The sequence below is a fragment of the Hevea brasiliensis genome, chromosome 14 (assembly GCF_030052815.1).
Source record: "Hevea brasiliensis isolate MT/VB/25A 57/8 chromosome 14, ASM3005281v1, whole genome shotgun sequence".
NCBI classification, from domain to species: Eukaryota; Viridiplantae; Streptophyta; class Magnoliopsida; order Malpighiales; family Euphorbiaceae; genus Hevea; species Hevea brasiliensis.
The window spans coordinates 89,181,624-89,201,140 of record NC_079506.1 but is presented as its reverse complement, the minus strand read 5'-3'; the positions used below and the strand labels follow the sequence as shown (position 1 = coordinate 89,201,140).

Sequence of the window (19,517 nt, the reverse complement as noted above, 5' to 3'; positions counted from 1 at the left end):
AGGATAAAATGATTACATGTTAGAATAATTAAAATAGTTTTAAAATTATTTTAATGAAAGTAATAAACTTAAGTATTTAAAAATAATTGAAATTAGAACAAAAAATTGAAATATATATATAGGGATAAGAAAGTAATTTTACTATTCTTACAGTGATAAGTGCTTTTCTTTATTACATAATAATAATAATAAAAAAAAAAATCAGAACAGTAAATTAAATTTTAATATGTTCCTAATTTGTTGGATACGGCATACATTTTCCATCTGTTCGATGAAATGCCAACACCGTCCTCCACAGTCGGCTATCCAATCCAAGCTCGCGATGATACCACAGAGGATAAGGAGACATGTATCCTCTAATCGAAAGACTATATGAACCTCTCGGTATATGCTTCCAGCATCTCGTCTTATTCTCTCTCCACCTTCAAAACTCACGAGACAACAAAGCCGACATCACTCTCTCTCTCTACAAGCAAAACTACTCACAGACCTTCCCTTTTCTCTGTGTTGGCTAGCTATGGCTAACACCACTACAATACCCATCTCCTTTCTTCCCCATAACAACACTCTTCTTTCCTCTTTCACCTCCAAAACTCTTCGTTTTTCTTTTTTTAACTCTACCCACTTCAGCAAATCTCCTTCTTCTTCTCCTCCTTTACTCTCCTTCCCTTCCTCTTCCCAGCAACCGTCGTGGTCTTGTTTCTCAGTCGCCCGCGTTTCTACCGTTCCTGTAGAGTACGCCCCGCCAGCTCCCGATGATCATTTCCACCAAGAAATTTCCCGACTTAAGTCTCTCCTCTCGAAGCTCGCCGGCTCGGAATCTCTGCACCATAAGCTCGTAGTACTTGATGCTGATTCTCGGGTAAAACATTTCTTCAATTCGCATACAAATGGGGTCTGTAAGGCTTTGGCTTTGCTTAATTTGGGTTCGAGAGAGTTGTTTTTGCTTAAGTGTTTAGTGGCGGCTGGGCAAGAGCATGTGCTTAGTTTGGGGATTGAATTGGTGGAGAATGAGGTGGAGTCTGCGAGGAATTCGGTGAAGAGTGCGCTTTATGCGTTGGCGGAGATGATTGGGAGGTTTGATTTCAGTGAGAATGGAGAGTATAGTTTAAGGAAGAGTGATACTGGGTTGTATTTGAACGAAGAGGATATCGGGGACTTGAGAAAGTTGTTGAAGACTTTAGGAGAGATTGAACAGTTCTATGATTGCATTGGAGGTATCATTGGGTAAGTGAGTCTCTTGCATTGGTAGGTTTTTTTAGTTAAATTAGCTATTATTTTATTTCTGTTTTAACTGTTAGGACTTAGGATTTACATATCAAGCTTGTATTCTGAAAATGTAACTTATTTCTTCTTTCAATGCATGGTATTGATTTTTTCCCCTGGTGATTCAATGTTATTGTTGGCTTAGTGCTTGAAGTGTTGGGGTTGAGATATTAGTCTCATGCATTTAGTTTTGAATACGGTAAGAAAATTGAAACAGTTATAATTGAGTAGATGGAGTTGCCATTTGTTGTCAGCATTTCAGGGTTTAGAGTTTTCATGAATGGACATGTATGGAAATTTGCTTATTATAGGATTGTTATTGCTGATATGCCGAATGTGAATGACTACCTGACTAGCTACATTACTTATGCAGACAAGAAGTAAGATAATTGTCTGTAAATGGGATTTTTGGACTTGCGAGGATAAGTTGCAAATGCAAGTTTTACTAGGCATAATTACTGCAATGTTTCATTTGTTAGTTACCTGCTGAGAAAGTCATGTGAAACTTGGATATCAGTTAATCAGCCTTAAATAGAAGGCTTTTTGTGGCTCATGGCATTACTTATTTCATAGTCATTCCTTCCAATGACATGATAATGCCCACTGCTTTTGAAATTAGGTTGGGCTTGTGATAGTTTTATATTTGAACTGTTGGTTTAGGGGGAGGAAGGATTTTCGTAAGAGACCTTTCAAGTTTCAAATATAGGAATGTTACTTGAGCTATTATTTGTGTATTTTCTGTTTCATCTACTCAAATGATTTGTAATTGTTCATTCATTTGAACTGTTGCTAGTCAAAAAATCATATTGTGGATTTTTATAGATTTTAATATACTAACCAATTTAAATGGAATAATTGCTGCAGATATCAGATAATGGTACTGGAGCTTCTTGCCCAGTCAACTTCTGAAAAGCAAACCACGAATTGGTCACATCACATTCAAGAATCAATGGAATGCCAGTTTTTGGAAATTCATGCCCCTAATGTAGTTGACCTTTCAAAAAATACAGAGTATGCGTCTCAAGCAGCTCTATGGGGAATTGAGGTTAGCACCTAAAATTTATTGTCTATTAGTAAAAATCAGCGTAAGTTTTCTTGAAAAATAAGATCTTATCCTTTTAGGGTTTGCCAGACCTTGGAGAAATTTATCCTCTGGGTGGTTCTGCAGACCGGCTTGGTTTGGTTGATCCAGACACAGGTGAGTGTCTTCCTGCTGCAATGCTTCCTTATTGTGGACGGACTTTATTGGAAGGCCTTATAAGAGATCTTCAGGTATAAGATATTTGTTTTTCTATTGTGGAAATATTTGTTTTTGAAAATTGTTGTTTCATGAAGGTAGAGCTGGAATTTTAGTTTAATTATGGAAGCTGATATTAGTAGCATGTTATTATAATGCTATTTATGTTCGTTTTTGTGATTGCTAGGCTAGGGAGTTCTTGTACTACAAGCTGTATGGAAAACAATGCATCACCCCTGTTGCAATCATGACAAGTTCAGCTAAGAATAACCATGAGCGTATCACTTATCTTTGTGAAAGGCTCAGCTGGTTTGGAAGAGGTCGATCCAATTTCCAACTCTTTGAGCAGGTTTATATGACGTTTTCCGTTCTTATTGCTTTCATTGTTATCTAATTAATTTTGTTTTTCATTTACAAACAAACTTTGTTGATGTGCAGCCTCTTGTTCCTGCTGTTGGTGCAGAAGATGGGCAATGGTTGATAACAAAACCATTCACACCTATTTCAAAGCCAGGTGGACATGGCGTCATTTGGAAACTAGCTTATGATAAGGGAATCTTCGAGTGGTTTTATGATCATGGAAGAAAAGGTGCAACTGTACGACAAGTCAGGTTAGCCATATTCTAGCAAATTGAATTCCACTATTTTCTGGATTGTGAGCATCAAGTTCTCATCATTGCATTGATCTGTTGACTCTGCAGTAATGTTGTGGCTGCTACAGACTTGACCCTTTTGGCATTGGCAGGGATTGGTTTACGCCGTGGAAAGGTAGGGTCAGATATATAGGTTGAAGTTGACAATTTGGTTTTGTCCATCTGTGCCCCCGGCCCGCCGCCCCCCTTCTTCCTTTTTCTTTCTTTTCCTCATGCGGGGGACTAACAAAATGATATGTGCAGACCATGGCATAGGCAATATTAAACTAAGGGGTCCATTACTGCGTAATTTCTCCACGATAATAAGGATTCAGTATATTTTCCATATAATTTGCACGTCTCTAGCTTAACTCTATTTGTTTGCAACTATGCTGAATAATGTTCCGTCTGATTGAGGGGCTTGAAGTAGAAAGAACCACAACATTTTTTTTAGTTGATGCTTATGGAAGTTGAATTTGAAGAATAAAATTGCAAGTAGAGCCCCGTTGAAATAGTCTTCTCTCCTGTTGAATATAATCAAGGTTTTGTTAACCTTGAGGGAAAAATCAGCTCTAGTTCTACAAAGATTCCTTGAAGATCTGAATCTTTTTCACCTTGTCTTAGTCGTTACACATTGTGCATGCAACAGAAATTAGGCTTTGCATCTTGCAAGCGTAACTCAGGGGCTGCAGAAGGAATCAATGTCCTTATCGAGAAGAAGACTGTTGATGGAAAGTGGGCTTATGGTCTGTCATGCATTGAGTACACAGAGTTTGATAAGTTTGGAATCACAAGTGGGCCTTGTTATTCTAAAAGGTAAGCATTCATTTGCCTAAATAAAGTTTTTATTTTGACATTCTTCATTTTTAAATTGCTTTATGTACACTCAAATTTCAATGACTATTTGAATTCCCTTAATTCACATGTTAGTAAGCGGGAGAGCACACAAATTTGATCTCTGTAACATGGTACATTTAGTTGCTATTACGTATCATAGCTCTAATGATACAATCAAGGAAAACTGAATTTAAGAATTATTTTGATTTAATTTTTCATCTTAAAAAATAAGAAGTTTAGGTTTCTATTATTTAGGAAATTTGATTCGGAAATAGTATTTTAATTATTTAGGAATTCTATTATGTAGAATTTCCTAGTTAGTGTTGGTTTATATTCCTAGTTCGAATGGTGTATTTTTCTTATTTTGGAATTCCTAATCCTAGTAGTAGAAGGATTAATATTACACTAAATTTACCTATATCTTCTAGGTATTTTTTTAGAGAGCTTATTATTATTGACATTGACAATTGAAAATTAATAGAAAATTTGAGATTTGTTTCTCTTCCCTTTTGAGTGTTCTTTGTGTTCTACATCACTTAAATTCTGAGTTTTGCAATGTTATTTTAGCGCGAGGTAATGAGTTTTGCAATGTTATTTTAGCACGAGGTAATGCTTGGATAAAGGAATTCTCATAGAGAGTGCTTAGGAAATTGCCTATTTCCCTCTTGAAATTATGCATAAGTTTTGCACATGCTGATTCAGGATCTATATAGCAAATCTTAGGACATTCTTTTCTAGGCATGTACCTCATTGAGTTGTTTTATATTTGAGGTTTGTTTACCAATGAAATTGTGTCTTGTGTCTATCATTTACATTTCTTGGATAGTCCACTTTTTCATTTTTTCCTTATCTAATATGCCTACCGCCCTTGTTAGATCTTGCTTTCTGCTTTTTATTAATGTGTTTTAAGCTTAAGGTTTTCAGAAATATGCCACCAACTTCGTGTAAAGTTTAAGGTTTTGAAAATGTGCAACATGAACTTTGTTTTTTGTTGTTAAGTTTGCAGGCAGAGTTTCCTACCAATACAAACATTCTCTATGTGGATTTGTCTTCAGTGGAGTCAATTGCATCAAGTGATGGTGTAAAAAGTTTACCTGGCCTGATATTGAATACAAAGAAGCCGATTGCATACAAGGACCATTTTGGGAACTGTCATAGGTATATGATTTGCTTAATGGCTGATTTTTCACTTGTTCTATTTCTATGTGCCCAAGTTTGGGTAATATTCATCATTATAATGACTTAATTGCATGTCCTGCTTGTCATATCCATTATTTTAACCATGTTTGAGTGAACCAAATGTTACAAAAGATAATAATGCATGTAAGATTATTTCCAGTTTCTTTCAGTGTGGTTGTAATATGCACCTTTGTGACAAGAAGATAATATTGATGTATAAAGCAAATCATCATGCTTTGACTTTCAGCTTTAAGTAACGGTTTGATTTGGACTCTGGGAATATACATTCTGGATGGGGAGAAAACAGGGGAGAATTTCTGTAGGCATTATCAAACATATTTGATTTGAATGCATGTATAGTGGTAGGGTTTGGCAATTGGATCAATAGCCAATCTTAGGTATTAAATATTGAGTTTGTCTTTTTCTTCTTCTTTTACTTTTTCCTCTTCAGCATAAAAATGACTTTAGTACGTAGCAATTTTGATATGTTGCTGATGTAGCTAACTAGTAAGAAGTTACTTTTCCACACAACTTTGTTGTTTCACTTAATTGTTTCTATAAAGTACATAATTTATTGATAAGCTGAGGAACTACTGCCCATGGTGTGTTGCAATTCATCTTTTTTTTCAGGGTTATGTTACCCAGCAGTAATTTGCAGTAGATTCAATTACACTAAGCTTCTTTTTCACTTACAGTGTCTCTGGTGGCCGGCTGGAATGCACAATGCAAAATATTGCAGACAATTTTTTAAATACTTTTTTGTCCAGATGCTACCAGGGTGTAGAAGGTATAGTATTGCCTAGTTTTTCACCATCTAAAATTTGCAGAAGAACATGTACCTCGCTTGTTTTATGCATTGTGTCTGATAAAATCTTGGCAATATGTCTACAGATAAGCTAGATACCTTTATTGTGTATAACGAACGAAGAAGGGTCACGTCATCTGCTAAGAGGAAGAGAAAACATGCAGACAAATACTTGCACCAGGTTATAATTTTCTGATTGTGGTGTCTTTTTTGTCAGTGGACAAACTTTCTCCATGTTTACCAAAAAGATTTTATGTGCCTTTTTTTTCCCTTAGTTCCTTCAATTCCATTTATTCTTTCTGATTCAATGCATACATTTCTTTTCAAGTAGTCATTTTAGGATTAACAAAAATATCTGCAATACTTGCATGTTCTAGTTAAGTCCAAGAAGACCAAGAGTTAGGGATAATGGATATTGAGTGATTAAATTGCATTTTGGAAAGTGTTGCCTCAATTCAATCTCTCTCTCTCCCTTCCCCCTCTCTTGCTGAAACACTTGTATTATTCACTGCAATGCTGGCAATTACCAAACTTCATTCTTTATTTCTTTTCTTGCTTTAATCATTTCGTAACCTTATTCTATTCCTTGTTAACCATCCAAAAGGCTTTAATCCCCTAATTTTTTTGCTGTCCCATAAACACCACCCTGATATGTTTAGTTGCACCTTCAAAGTACTCCATATCCTTGGTTGTTTTGTAACTCTAGATACCACACATCTTCTATAATCTTGCTGCCAAACAAGCTTTTGCAAACTTCAAACTGATCACCCTGCATCAACATCAGTAGATTGGTTTGTCAAATCTTTCCTACATTAGGTAATCTGTTTTGATATCTTTGGTTTTCACAAGTGGATGACTATTGCATTTTCTATTGCATTTTCATTAAGTATGTTTGCTTTTTATGTATTTAAATGAGAATGGATATTCTGACAATTAAGGCACCAAATTTCTGTTAGTCCTTAAACTTGCAAAAGTATCTCTGATTCCAGGAATGAAATTTGGATTGAAACTAAATTATCAAGTAAATTTGTGACATACTAATTACTTGATACTGTTATGATTCCTTCTGTGTTAATTTGTTTTAAGTTTGGATCCATGTGCAGACTCCTGACGGTGCACTGTTGGATATCTTACGGAATGCCTATGATCTTCTTTCCCTTTGCGATATTGAACTTGCAAAGGTATTTTCTCAGGCCTCCTACAATATTATAACCCACACTTGTCTCTGTTGAATTGAGGCCCATGTTTCTTCATACTTTATATCATTATTGGTAATGTTATTCCTTATACATTCCTTTGCAAGCCTTGTGATAGCTCTTGATATCCTTTTGAAGTATATTCGTTTATGGTTCTCTTTATTATTTTCAGGTTGAAGGTAATGACAGATATGTTAATTCTGGACCACCATTTATAATTTTTCTGCATCCTTCTCTTGGCCCACTTTGGGAGGTCACAAGGCAAAAGGTAATTTTAATGTTGCCGGTGCTATATTCCATAGTATGGCTGTAACTAGGTCTTTCCTTGCTTTCATGCTGAAATTCATGTGATAATTATTCAGTATATAGTCCATCCTTGACACTTGGTAGGCTTACTTATTTTATGCATGTTTGAAAGCCTTTTGGCCTGTAGTCTTTAACTGCACAAAAGCTTTGTTGTTAAACGCTGTAGCTGATCTAACTCTTTTGTTTCAAGAAATAACCGTCTCCACATAGCCATAATGAGTTGGTGGCTTTTTAAACGGGTATTGTCAACCATAAGTTGCTCAACAAATTCTGATTATGATTTTTTCTATTTTCCAGTTTTGTGGAGGATCGATTTCCAAGGGCTCTGAGCTACAACTTGAGGTGGTGGAGTTCTTGTGGAGGAATGTTGAGGTTGTAATATTCTGATTGATAGTCAATCCATGCATGTCATTACTCTTCTATGCTTATCTAGTTTCTGTTTTGCAGCTCGATGGGAGCTTAATTGTTATTGCTGCAAATGCAATGGGCTCAACCAGGATTGATGCAAATGGTGAGACAATATTGCAGTATGGACACAGGTATGAAATGATTGTATGCGTTATTTCAAAATTTCAAATGTTTTAGTGATCAAATCCATAAGTTCTAACATCATTTTGTCTGTGTAGGTGTGGAAGATGTAGACTGCAAAATGTCAAAGTTCTCAATAAAGGGATTGACTGGAGTTGTGGCGAAAATGTGTACTGGAAACATAGCGTACAACGATTTGAGGCATTTAAAGTTATTCTGCATGGGAATGCAGAATTTGAGGCCAACAATGTTATCCTAGAGGTTAGATTGACAAAACAAGCATTTACTCTGCACAGGTTAATTTTATGGCTTCTACAAAAAGTAAAATTACAGAGATTGCCCAGAATCATTAGATGCTAGGAATTAGAACCTCCTGCTAGAGCTCCCACATATAAGTTTCATATGATGAAACCTATATTCAATTAGTTACATCCTTTGTTTTCAAGTAAAATCCATCTTCTCTCCAGAAAAAAGAAAGGAACAGTTTTTATATATAAAAAACCTGATGGCTGCAAATTGTTCATCTTGGCCAAATGGAATGTGGTTGTTACTGTGAACTTCCTGATTCTGAAGTTGATTGCTAATCTTAGCTCTCTTGCTAGCATTGTATATTAAAAATCTTATGTTGCTTTACCTTATCATTTTTTCCTCATTTATTTTTTTTTTTTGCTGTGCCAGGGTAATCATGTATTTGAAGTTCCTGATGGCTACAAAATGAAGATCATATCAGGATATTCAGGTTTGTTATCTTTGATATCAGAACATCTGTTAGTGCAAGTGCTCCCAGCAACTACCTTTGATCTCAATGTACGCACCCTGACATCCACACACAGGTCACACGTGTCGCTGTATGTTTGCATTATAATTATACGATTGAAGGCTATCTGCATCAATGGTTACCTTGGAAAATGGATATGAATGATAGTATATGGCATTCTTCCTCCTCATCTGGCTTAATGACCAAAATGAGAAAACAGGTTGCATGCTGTACATCGGTGTATCTCTTATTTGAGGATTTTAGTTTCAGTGCAAGTCAAATATGCCAACCTCTGTCCAAGTACATGTGCTTGGATCCTAGAGCCAGGCTCACCGTTTTCTGTTTAATGTTCTACATAGTTCCAAGGGAACCTGCGTCCGTAATTATGCTTCTACTACTAAAATTTGCTGAAGTTTTACAATGTAGAGGAAACTAGGCTAGAGATTTTAGTCTTCTCTAACTTATCCACATAATCTTGAGCATGACTAAACTGTGAAAGCGTTTGATATATATCCCACTATTGCTGTATCCATTGAAACCTTACTAATCAACCATTCATATTTTCCGTTCAACGCAGGCTTGGAAGTCCAGGTCAACCCCATAGAACCAAATATGATGGAAACTGGAAGCTGGTTTTGGAACTACAAGATAAATGGCACACACATTCTTTTGGAATTGGTAGAGTTGTAAATATTAGAATTTCTGTAATATCGCTCTGTGAATCTTCGTTCACAAATCAAACTCGGAGCGCATCTTCACATCATGATTGGTTGTAACATAAGTTAAACCATCTGAAATCTAGTAGTAATATGTCTTAAGTTAGAGCCTTGTAAGACCTGTATGGTCCTGGTTAGCTGTTTTAATATTTCCTTTTCTTGCTGGAGCTGTGTAAATCCAGTGTGGAAACAGTGTAAAATTCTGAAGCAATAAAAATTACGCAATTTCTTTTTATTGATTTCTTCTATTTTTCTGTTCTTCTTATCATTTCCCTCTATCAATATGAATGTTAAGTGAGGAGTGCTCGAAGCGACCTACATAAGAATGGTATCCATTAGTGTTTCCACATAAACATTCAATTAGTAATGTAATGAAATGATATAAAATACCCATTTTTCCTCTATTATTTTGCTCACAAGTCAAATTATGAAACATGTAAATGGTTTACTTAAAATGGAGATTGGTGGGGTTATTTTAGAAACACCTAAGTCAAGCTATAATCGATAACCCAACACATCATATCAAAAAAAAATTGAACAAGGTAGACCTCTAATGAATACTTTTTGGGCCGGCCCCCACCCTCTTCAAATAGAGCGTGTGAAACACAACCCTCTAATTAGGGCCGAGCAGAATTCGATTCAATCAGTTTAATTTTAAAATTTAATCGATTCGGTTCGATTTTATATTATAAAAATTTTAGTTATTTCGGTTCAGTTCGATTTTGAAGATAAAAAAATCGGTTAAACCGAACCGAATTAAATAGTAATATATATATTCAAATCAAATCAAATTGAACCGAATTGATTTTTGAATTGATTTATTTTTATGAGAAATTTATGAATTATATTTAATTATATATATTAATTGTTTAATTTCATTGGTTAATGGTTATTAGGTTCAAACCAAAGTCAAAATTAGATCAAATAACTTAAAAATCAAGTCTAAATTAAAAAATTAATCAAAAATCAAAATTGATCGGTTTAAATCGAATCAAACCGAAATAGAACTGTTCGATTCGATTCGATTTTTTATCTATTTTGATTTAGTTCGATTTTTAAAATTTAAAATTTAATTTTTATAATTTAATTCGGTTCAGTTCAATTCGGTTTGGTTCTAACTGAATACTCACCCCTATCTCTAATTATTACTTTAGCTCGAATGATCAAAACCTATTTATTTATTTATTTAAATGAACGTAAATATTTAAAATATTTAATCTTTCAAAGATTAGATAAGTCTTAAGAAATTAAATTTTACAAATATATTTTTAGAAATATTCTTTATTAAATAATTAAATTGTATTAACAATTAAAATCTCATATTTAAATTTGATTCAGTAAAACCATTCGATAGGTGAAAATTTTTTTTTTTTATCTAATTCTCTAATTCAATTCAAACTCATAAAATTTAAAGTGGTTTATAATTCATTTTGGTTTATATAAAATTTAAATAATTCATAAAATTAAGATAAAATCAATGACTTAAAGTATTTAAAATTATAAACAGTTTCATATTTGATTAAAATGATTATAAATAACTAATAAGTAATTAATATATTTAGCGAAAAGCAAAGAAATTTATTATTAAAAATGATAAAAGGGTATTAAATTATTTAAGTAACAAATTATATTAAAGTAATATTTCACTATAATATTATTAAAATATATTTTAATCATATTATAATATAATTTAATTTTAAATTAAGTAAACATGTATTATATTAAAAATTAATAGAAATATATTTTCTTTCAAGTTTACGTAAATAATTTATTTAAATTAATGTAAAAATAATAAAAAATATATATATAAAGAAAATGATGAGAGTATTTATTGAAATTTTAAAATTAAGTAAAGATAATATAATAATATGTTTAATCAAAATAATTTATAAATATCAAAATGAAAATTTTATTTTTCTTAATTTATTATTTTTTTAAATTTATTATAAATTATTTAAAAATATTCTAAATAAATAAATTCTTTTAAAATTCTAACTCATAAATTGATTTAACCAGATTAAATTTTGCTATCCCTGGCTTAACATGTCTAAATAAGGGATTATAAGGTCGCGCGTGATACAATTCCAATGGGAAAAGGATAGGCCATTCAACAAGTGGACCTCTGCAAGAACCTTTGTCCCTTTTCCTCTCCCCCCCCTATACCTACCATTATTATTAAATTTTTTTTTTTTATAAAGTTCATAAACTTTTCATGTCTTTCTAAAAAACCGTTCAATTGAAGTTCTTGAAAATTTTAGTTAAAAAAAAAATTCTTTAAAAATGTTTTTTTAATGGAGAGAAACATTACATCCCAAGCATAGTGTAGAGAAACAGTGATATTTATTAATCCCAGTGGCTCCACAAATTGATGACAGAATTCAGATTCCCAAACTGGTCTTTTCAGGGCTTTGTTTTCACTGTGTCCTCCAGGTTTCCCATCTTGTGGATAGGGCCAGCTTTCTTGAAGGTTTTTCTTGTGAAGTTTTCTTTTCCTCAATGAAATATCGCATCCCTTGTTTATGAACTATCATTTCTCATCTGAAAATCACTAATACATCCATTGTTGCCTCATGATTAATTATTTGGACCCATCCCACTTCCTTTGCAGCAAAATAAAAAGTGCAAAAAAAAAAAAAAAGTATTAATAATATTAAAAATTAAAGGATAAAATTAAGTGTTCATAATAATAAAATTCAATATATTTATTTCGAGAGATATTAAAGTACTTTTATTCTTCAATAATGATAAAAATTGAGAAAAATAAATGGAAGAACGAAATAAAAGAATGCAGCACTGTAGATGAAGATTTTACCCTATGCGCAAGCGTATTAATATATGTTGGATTGATGGGAAGGATAGAACAAAAAAGAAAGTGGATGTGACATGAAGCAAAATGAGGAGTCATGAGCATCGTTCAAGCTCTTCATGTGCAGCCTGCAAATTCTTGAAAAGAAGATGCATACCCAATTGCATATTTGCACCATATTTTCGATCTGATGAGCCTAAAAAGTTTGCCAGAGTGCACAAAGTCTTTGGTGCAAGCAATGCAAGATCCTGACTGAAGTTCCTGAAGGGCAAAGAGAAGAGACAGTGAATTCTCTAGCTTATGAGGCTGAAGCAAGGCTAAAAGACCCTGTCTATGGTTGCATTGGAGCTATAGCTTTGTTGTAAAGAAAAATGGTTGAACTTCAATTTGATCTTGCCATCGCTAGAGCTCGTCTGGCTCGGCGTACTGCAAATTCTTCTTCTTCTTCTTCTTCTTCTTCTTCTTCTACAATTATCTTGAATGATCGCAGTAGCATAGCAACTTTCTCTGAATTTCCTGCTGCTTGTGGTGGATTGATAGAAAGTTTTGGCCAGAATTCTTCTGAGTCGAGTCAAGATGAAATCATTAATGATTTTAGTCAATTCCCATATATATTCTGATATTTTTCTTTCTGTTGTCTACCTTATATCTCCAATACCCTCTTGTTCTCTCAATTGTTAGTGTTAATTTCATGAACTTGAGCTTCAGTTTATGTTCCCAATCAAGAATTAACCAAGAATTCCATGGAAAATTCTCTTAATTATCAAGATTTTGAAGTCCAGTTCATGTTATGGTTGAGTTTTTATATACTGTTCAGTGTCATTCATTTCTAGATGTTCTATTGTAGAATTAGGCAAAGGATAAAATGCAGGTTTTGAATTTTTTATCTGAAAGGAAACAGCAATGTGGCACAAACGCCCTCAAGTATCCTACAATATTAATGATGCAAGTTATTAGTCTTCTATGCTTATTTAGTTTCCATTTTGCAGCTCGACGGGAGCTTAATTGTTATTGCTACAAATGTCATGGGCTCAACCAGGATTGATGTAAATGGTGAGCCAATATTGCAGTATGGGCACAGGTTTGAAATGATTGTATGCATTCTTCCAAAATTTCAGATGTGGTAGTAATCAAATCCATGAGTTCTAACATGAGTTTTGTGTGTGTAGGTGTGGAAGATGTAGACTGCAAAATGTCAAAGTACTCAATAAAAGGATTGAGGCATTTGAAGTTATTCTGTATGGAAATGCAGAATTTGAGGCCAAAAATGTTATCCTAGAGGTTAGATTGACAAAATAAGCATTTACTACGAACAGATAATGTAATACATCAGCTTTTTCTTTCTAGCTTTCAAAGACATATCTACAGACAAGCTCTTAAGAGAAGGAATATGGATTCATTAACGAACGTCTTGCAAGCGCGAATCCAAAGATATGCATGAGAAAGTGGTGAGCAGTAGTCCAATATACTCTGCAAAAGCATGAAGCAGTCACCTTCAGAGCAACTGTATCTGTACAAATAAAAATGTTTAGCTTTCCATCAACTTTGGGAATCTCTCAGAATTCAGACTTCAAGTGCCAAAAGTTCTACATAATTTAATTTCTGTTTTGACATTGAAAACTTAAGTTTCCTGACAGTGATCGATATAAATAGTAACAAAAGATTGGCTTTATTGAGACTGATACATATGCAAGGGTGTCCCATGAACATCAATCAAAAAGGATATCAGTTACAACCAACACTGATACTTTATTGAGACTACCTTATCACATATTCATCAGTTAAGGATCAACAAGATGCCTGGGAACGCAAGGAGGTGACATAGGTTTACAGTTTAGACTATTAGAAAGTACAGAATCTGTAGCAGAACAACTTAATCATTTACACTGAATAATGTTACAACAATGCATACACTGCTTGCTAATCATCTACAAAAGCTTGAAATCTGAATCTGCTGATGGTGTAACAGACTCTGGATGATGGGGCATAAAACTTCCAGTCTTCAGCTAGTGATCTGAAGAGCTTTCATCAGCATATCCAGATTGTAGCTGTCCTTCAGAATTGAAGTGCTTAAGTTATCTCACCTATAACTTCTTCCCTGTTCAAAGTAAACAAGCAATTCATGAAAGGTTCATTAGACGTTGTGGAAGGAAAACTCAAGTTTAGCAGCAACATTAACTTCAGAGGCATTAAAAGAATAACCTTAAGCCATGATTGCAGATCCAAGTATTAGAACAGACTGAAGATGATAGTAATGGAAAGGGTACAGGAATAAGTTGACCCACCAGAAACCTTTGGGTGAATGCATACATACTGCAACCCACAATCACATGCATGTCTACGAGTGTCAGTGACTGCACGCATGTGCATCTTGAAGAAAGAGACAGGGAGATAGAATGCCAAGCAGATAGAATTGAGGTTCATGCTCTACCTTATCAAATTTGGTAAATTTATACAAGAATGATTGTAAATGTGTGTTTCAAAAATGGACCACTCAAAATGCAACTGCCTTCTATTCTACGGCATGACCTGCAGATCAGCTCACATTTGAGAACCAACAGATACTCATATTCAAAATTGTCGACAACTTCACAAGATTGACACATCACTAATTACCATCAACGTCTCAGTCTCTCAGTAGTGATAAAAACAGAACACCAAAAATATTACCCATGGTTTGGGTCTGGCTTGAGTTCTCTCCCCTATCTGTAGTTTATATGGCAAAAATAACCTGATCATACCGTTTCTGGTGAATAAGATTAGGCTGTACAGAGTTAAGGACATTGCAAGTACAATACTACATGTTAAGCATAATTTATGCATATTAAACCCAACACCATCTCAGATCAGAATAGGTTTAATCAAGTGGTATGCCAAGTCAATTCCAAGCAGTTTGACAGTCTGCCTAGCCAAGCCTGTGTAAAATTAGGCAAAGTTAAAGTCTTTGAGAGAACCATTGGCAAATCAGCTAAAGCAATCTCAAAATATGTCCTGAAGAACAAAAGTCGAACAGCCGCACGCTTGCAACTGCTCAATTTAACTTTTTGGTCACCCCAAGGGTCTCAATCAAGGAAAAACCTTAGAAGCTTGTACGTTTAACGATCTCAAAGATACACATCTCTATATCAGTGATAAAAGTCAAGAGACTTACATGAAACGTGTTTCAAGCATCAAAATAACACTATTCCTTCGATCGCTTACAATCATACATACATTGGCAGGATTCAACATCCACCCTAAAAGAATTAAAAATGTCCTAAGCATGGACAAATATAGCTCTTGGACATGCACCCTTAACACTGATACACAGGCCCCTGCAATACTGCTCCAATGCACACAGATGAAACAGTTTCTGCCATGAAACTCAACAAAAACATCAACATCCAGTCCAAAACTTAACAAAACTACCCTAAAAAGCAAAAAAGGAAGATGCAGAAGAGAAAGAAATAGACTGCAAAAACAGAATCAGCTAAAGCAAAATCTAAATTTTCCCTGCATACCCATGAGAGTCTACCAAAATCTAAATTTTCCAACTCGCACAATTGAACCAAATTCAATGCCAAAAACACAAAAACACCAAACAAATAGCAGCTAAAAAGCAAAAAATTAAAAAATTGAAATTCACCTGAACCAGAAGAGGTGTGTTTCGCGCGCTTCAAAGACTTCTTTTCAAGCTCCATTTGGGCATCCATGAACATGTTCATCCTTTCGAATTCTAGTTCCTTAGTGAACTCCATTCTCTGCTTCTCTAGCTCCACTATTTGCTGCTGCTTAGAGCTCTCTATTCTCTCATATATCTCCCCAAACTTCAATATAGCTCTCGCTAATTCCCTACAGGCAGCTCCATCGGAGAAATCAACATCCTCCATTCGATGCTGCTTCTTTATAGCTCTTTCATCAAACCCTAAATCATCATCGTCCTCATCTTTCTCGTCGTCCAACGATGCCTCCGTAGAATTTGAGACTCCTGGATAGAGCTCCGGCTTCGATTTCACTGTGAATGTTACGGCGTTGGCCGGCTTCTTTTTGGGGTTGACGGTAGCGTTAACCCCGATGAGGGAATCGAGACGGTAATAAAACGGCCATTTAGATGGAGCGGGTTTGGCTTTCTCTTGCTTATACTTCTTCTTCAACGTATCGATCCGGTTCTTGCACTGGACGTCCGTTTTCCCTGGCTTGACGCCGTTTTGACGGGCGTTTACTGTGTCAGCCACTTCTTTCCAGTCCTTCTGACGGAGATTTCCCCGGTTGACTTTAACGTAACGGTCTCCCCACGCCTCTATTAGGGTCTCCGTCGCACCTTCGCTCCAACAGTCTTCGCGGCCTCCTCCTCCACCGCCGCCTCCTCCGCCGGGTGCGGAGGGGGGACGGGTGGAGATATGGAAGGACCGGATGGCGTCCATGGGAAAGAGGGGAAGGGAAGTGTGGGAGGCTGGAGTGTGCTAAAGTGCGCCGGAGGGAAAGGGGGAGTAGGATAAGAGAGAAGAAAGAATCGGATTCAAGGGAAATGGGTAACTGGTAAGGGTACAGATGGCCGCGCATTGTGACCGGCGGTGACGTCAGCTCCCGCACTGGGGATTAGACGAGAAATGACTTTTTTTAAGGCAGTGTTTGGATGAGGAATTTTTTTTTTCCTCATTTATAATTGGTTCTTAAAGGGAATTATCCTCCCCCTAAAATGCTCAAACTCTATAGTTTATAATGTAATTATTCTTAAAAGATATTATAATTAGAATTATTATTGAAAAATATTATTCTCCATGTGTTGCTTGTAAGTTATTAAAAATTTAAAAAGTATAAATCAGTTTATAATTTTATCGTTGAGATTAATTGAGCAATATATTTCAATTTAATTTTTTACTAAATTTTAAAAGAATAAATTATAAGATGACCTTAAAATTTGACAAAAATTATGATTTAGTTTTTATTGTTTGAAAATAAAATAATTTGGTTTTTTAATTTTAATTTCATTAATAAAAGTCTCTCTCGATCTAAATTAGACACAATTTTTAATTAATCAATCAATATTTAAGATCAAAGTCAATTTAAAAATTTTATAATTATCTCCCTCCCTGTCTCCAATCTTGTAGCCTCCCAGTCCCTTAAGATCCGTCAATATTTAAGATCAAAGTCAATTTAAAGCCTAAATGGGAGTGAAATGGCTAAAGCTCTATCCTCCTCTTTTGTGTTTTTAGCTTACATGATCCAATGCTTATTGATCTCCATTGAGTTGTCTGACTTCACATGTCGAATCTCCTAGTGATAGTTCAGTTGGTCGGGAGGTAGCTCTCTTCTTCTCTTACCATAAAGGTGAATAATCCTAAAACAGGTAAATGATGAGACTCAAACTCGAGATCACCTTATTTTCTATACCTTAAAAGTAGAGAAAAAGCAACCAGACTAATACATCTTACTATTTCCTTCTTTTTTATGGGCTTATTCTTTGTATATATTTGGAATGTTTAAGTGTAAATTTTGAGGATGTCAAACAATCAAATTCAATCAATAGTTAAGGGTGTCTTTTGAGATCTCACATCGATAATGTATGAGTGTGTGTGAGTTTGTAAGGATTAACGTGTCTTGGTATAATTTATCATGATTTTACTAAGCTGCATGTCTCTTCTCTGAGCTTTTGTATATATGTATTTATCTTCGATAAAGAAAAGGCAAAATGCCTAGAGGTGAGCTAATGTGCATGTATTTGAGGTGAAAAATTTGGGGTGGACCCATCTATTAGTAGATTGATTTTTCAAGATTCCACGTCAATTATAAATGGGTGTGTGGGAGGGTTTATAAAGATTAGCATGTGTTAATAAATTACCATAATTTTACTAAAAAGCATATCAACATGTATATGCATATTTCCCTTCGATTAAAAAAAAAATCAATAGCTATAAATGTGTATTTGACCATTTGTAACAAAATCTATCTTTACTGATTCAAACTAAAATTAAAAATTATATATATATATATATATTGTTAGAATTATGACTCAAAATCCTAGTTGGATTTGGAGAGACATTTTCCTAATTGAGTGAGAGAAATATTAATAGATGAATATTTCCTATATTGAGTAGATCTCTTATTTTAGTGTTATTTCTAAATTTAGTGGGATTCCTAATCAGATTAGAATTGAGTGAATTAACACTATAAATAGGAGAATGATGAAAAGGTTATTTGGCTTCGCCCATAGAAAGTGGCTTTGCCTATGGAGAGTGGATGGAGAGGGATTATCACCTATTGTAGAGAGAAACTTTGCCAATTGCTGAGAATTTGGCTCTCCTCATTGATGAGGGGCACTTGCCCATTGCAGTAAAGAGAGACTTTGGTCTAAAGTGAAAAAAGAATATATAATTTAAGAGAAATGGATTCTTATTTATTTGTAAGAAGGCTCTTGCCCATATAGTTGAAGACACTCTTTGTAGTGTAGTAGTTATAGTAGTAAATAAATATGGTTATGTCTAGAGGAGAATGAGAGGACTAACTAATGTATTTATAATGAGCAGTAATATAGTGTGAATTTTTTTGGGCGTAACTGGGTTGATGGGTAGCACAACTTGAGTTTGTAATTGATTATTTATTGTTATTGATAGTGGAAGATGGTATGCCCCGTGGATGTAGCCTTATGTTGAGAAGGTAAACCACGTAAATATTATTATTTTATGTGTTTGCTTTATTTCTTTACAGTTTATACGCTTCCGCGGTGCACAACAATTGGTATCAGAGCATAGGGATGATCTTGGTGAGTTTTGTTGAAAGTGGAGTTGCTGTGACATGTAGAAAGTCACCCAAACAACAATGGTGATAGTGGAGAGTTGAAATTGAGGTGGTGCTTTTGATGCAAAATTAAGAAAATTGAGGACGCAGAGATTTTTTAAAGAATTTTTTTTAAGAAAGAAGCAAGTTTCACCCAAGATGAAGATTAAAGAGATTAATAATTTGAAGGGTTCAAGCTCAAGCATGAAGAATTGATGATTTGATGACACACAAGAATTTAAGGTATGTAATGGTTGATGGATTTTGAATTAAGGCGAAGATTGTTAAAATTATGACTCAAAATCTTAGTAGGATTTAGAGAGACTTTTTCCTAATTTGAGTATGAGAAATATTAATAGAGAAATATTTTATATATTGAGTAGATATCTTATTTTAGTATTATTTCTAAATTGAGTGAGACTCCTAGTCTGATTATGGTTGAGGAAATTAACATAAATAAGAGAACAGTAGAAAGATTATTTGGCTTCACCCATAG

The 19,517-nt window shown here is 34.4% G+C and overlaps 2 protein-coding genes and 1 pseudogene across 4 annotated transcripts; 2 read left to right on the top strand and 1 right to left on the bottom strand.

Moving 5' to 3' along the window:
* The first annotated feature begins 254 nt into the window (after positions 1–254).
* On the top strand, positions 255–9,694 carry LOC110649562 (UTP--glucose-1-phosphate uridylyltransferase 3, chloroplastic). Its single transcript, XM_021804163.2, has 17 exons — positions 255–1,227; positions 2,131–2,311; positions 2,389–2,538; positions 2,691–2,852; positions 2,942–3,114; positions 3,205–3,271; positions 3,785–3,951; positions 4,972–5,130; positions 5,847–5,938; positions 6,043–6,137; positions 7,060–7,137; positions 7,325–7,420; positions 7,756–7,830; positions 7,906–7,997; positions 8,085–8,247; positions 8,665–8,725; positions 9,321–9,694. Exons 1-17 carry the CDS (start codon positions 389–391, stop codon positions 9,431–9,433), a joined length of 2,763 nt encoding a protein of 920 aa, XP_021659855.2. The 5' UTR covers positions 255–388; the 3' UTR covers positions 9,434–9,694.
* Positions 9,695–12,285: 2,591 nt separating this feature from the next.
* Positions 12,286–13,885, top strand: LOC110649565 (LOB domain-containing protein 21-like; annotated as a pseudogene).
* Positions 13,886–13,911: 26 nt separating this feature from the next.
* On the bottom strand, positions 13,912–16,860 carry LOC110649563 (trihelix transcription factor ENAP2). 3 transcript variants are annotated; one of them, XM_021804164.2, is made up of 3 exons: positions 15,891–16,858; positions 14,468–14,578; positions 13,912–14,363 (listed from the first exon to the last, which is right to left on the bottom strand). In XM_021804164.2, exons 1-2 carry the CDS (start codon positions 16,666–16,668, stop codon positions 14,469–14,471), a joined length of 888 nt encoding a protein of 295 aa, XP_021659856.1. In that variant the 5' UTR covers positions 16,669–16,858; the 3' UTR covers positions 13,912–14,363; position 14,468. The 3 variants fall into 3 exon arrangements, with proteins under 3 accessions (XP_021659856.1, XP_021659859.1, XP_021659857.2); XM_021804165.2 differs by lacking the exon at positions 13,912–14,363 and adding an exon at positions 14,697–15,617 and having other exon boundaries at positions 14,472–14,578; XM_021804167.2 differs by lacking the exon at positions 14,468–14,578 and having other exon boundaries at positions 15,891–16,860.
* Between the last annotated feature and the right edge of the window lie 2,657 nt (positions 16,861–19,517).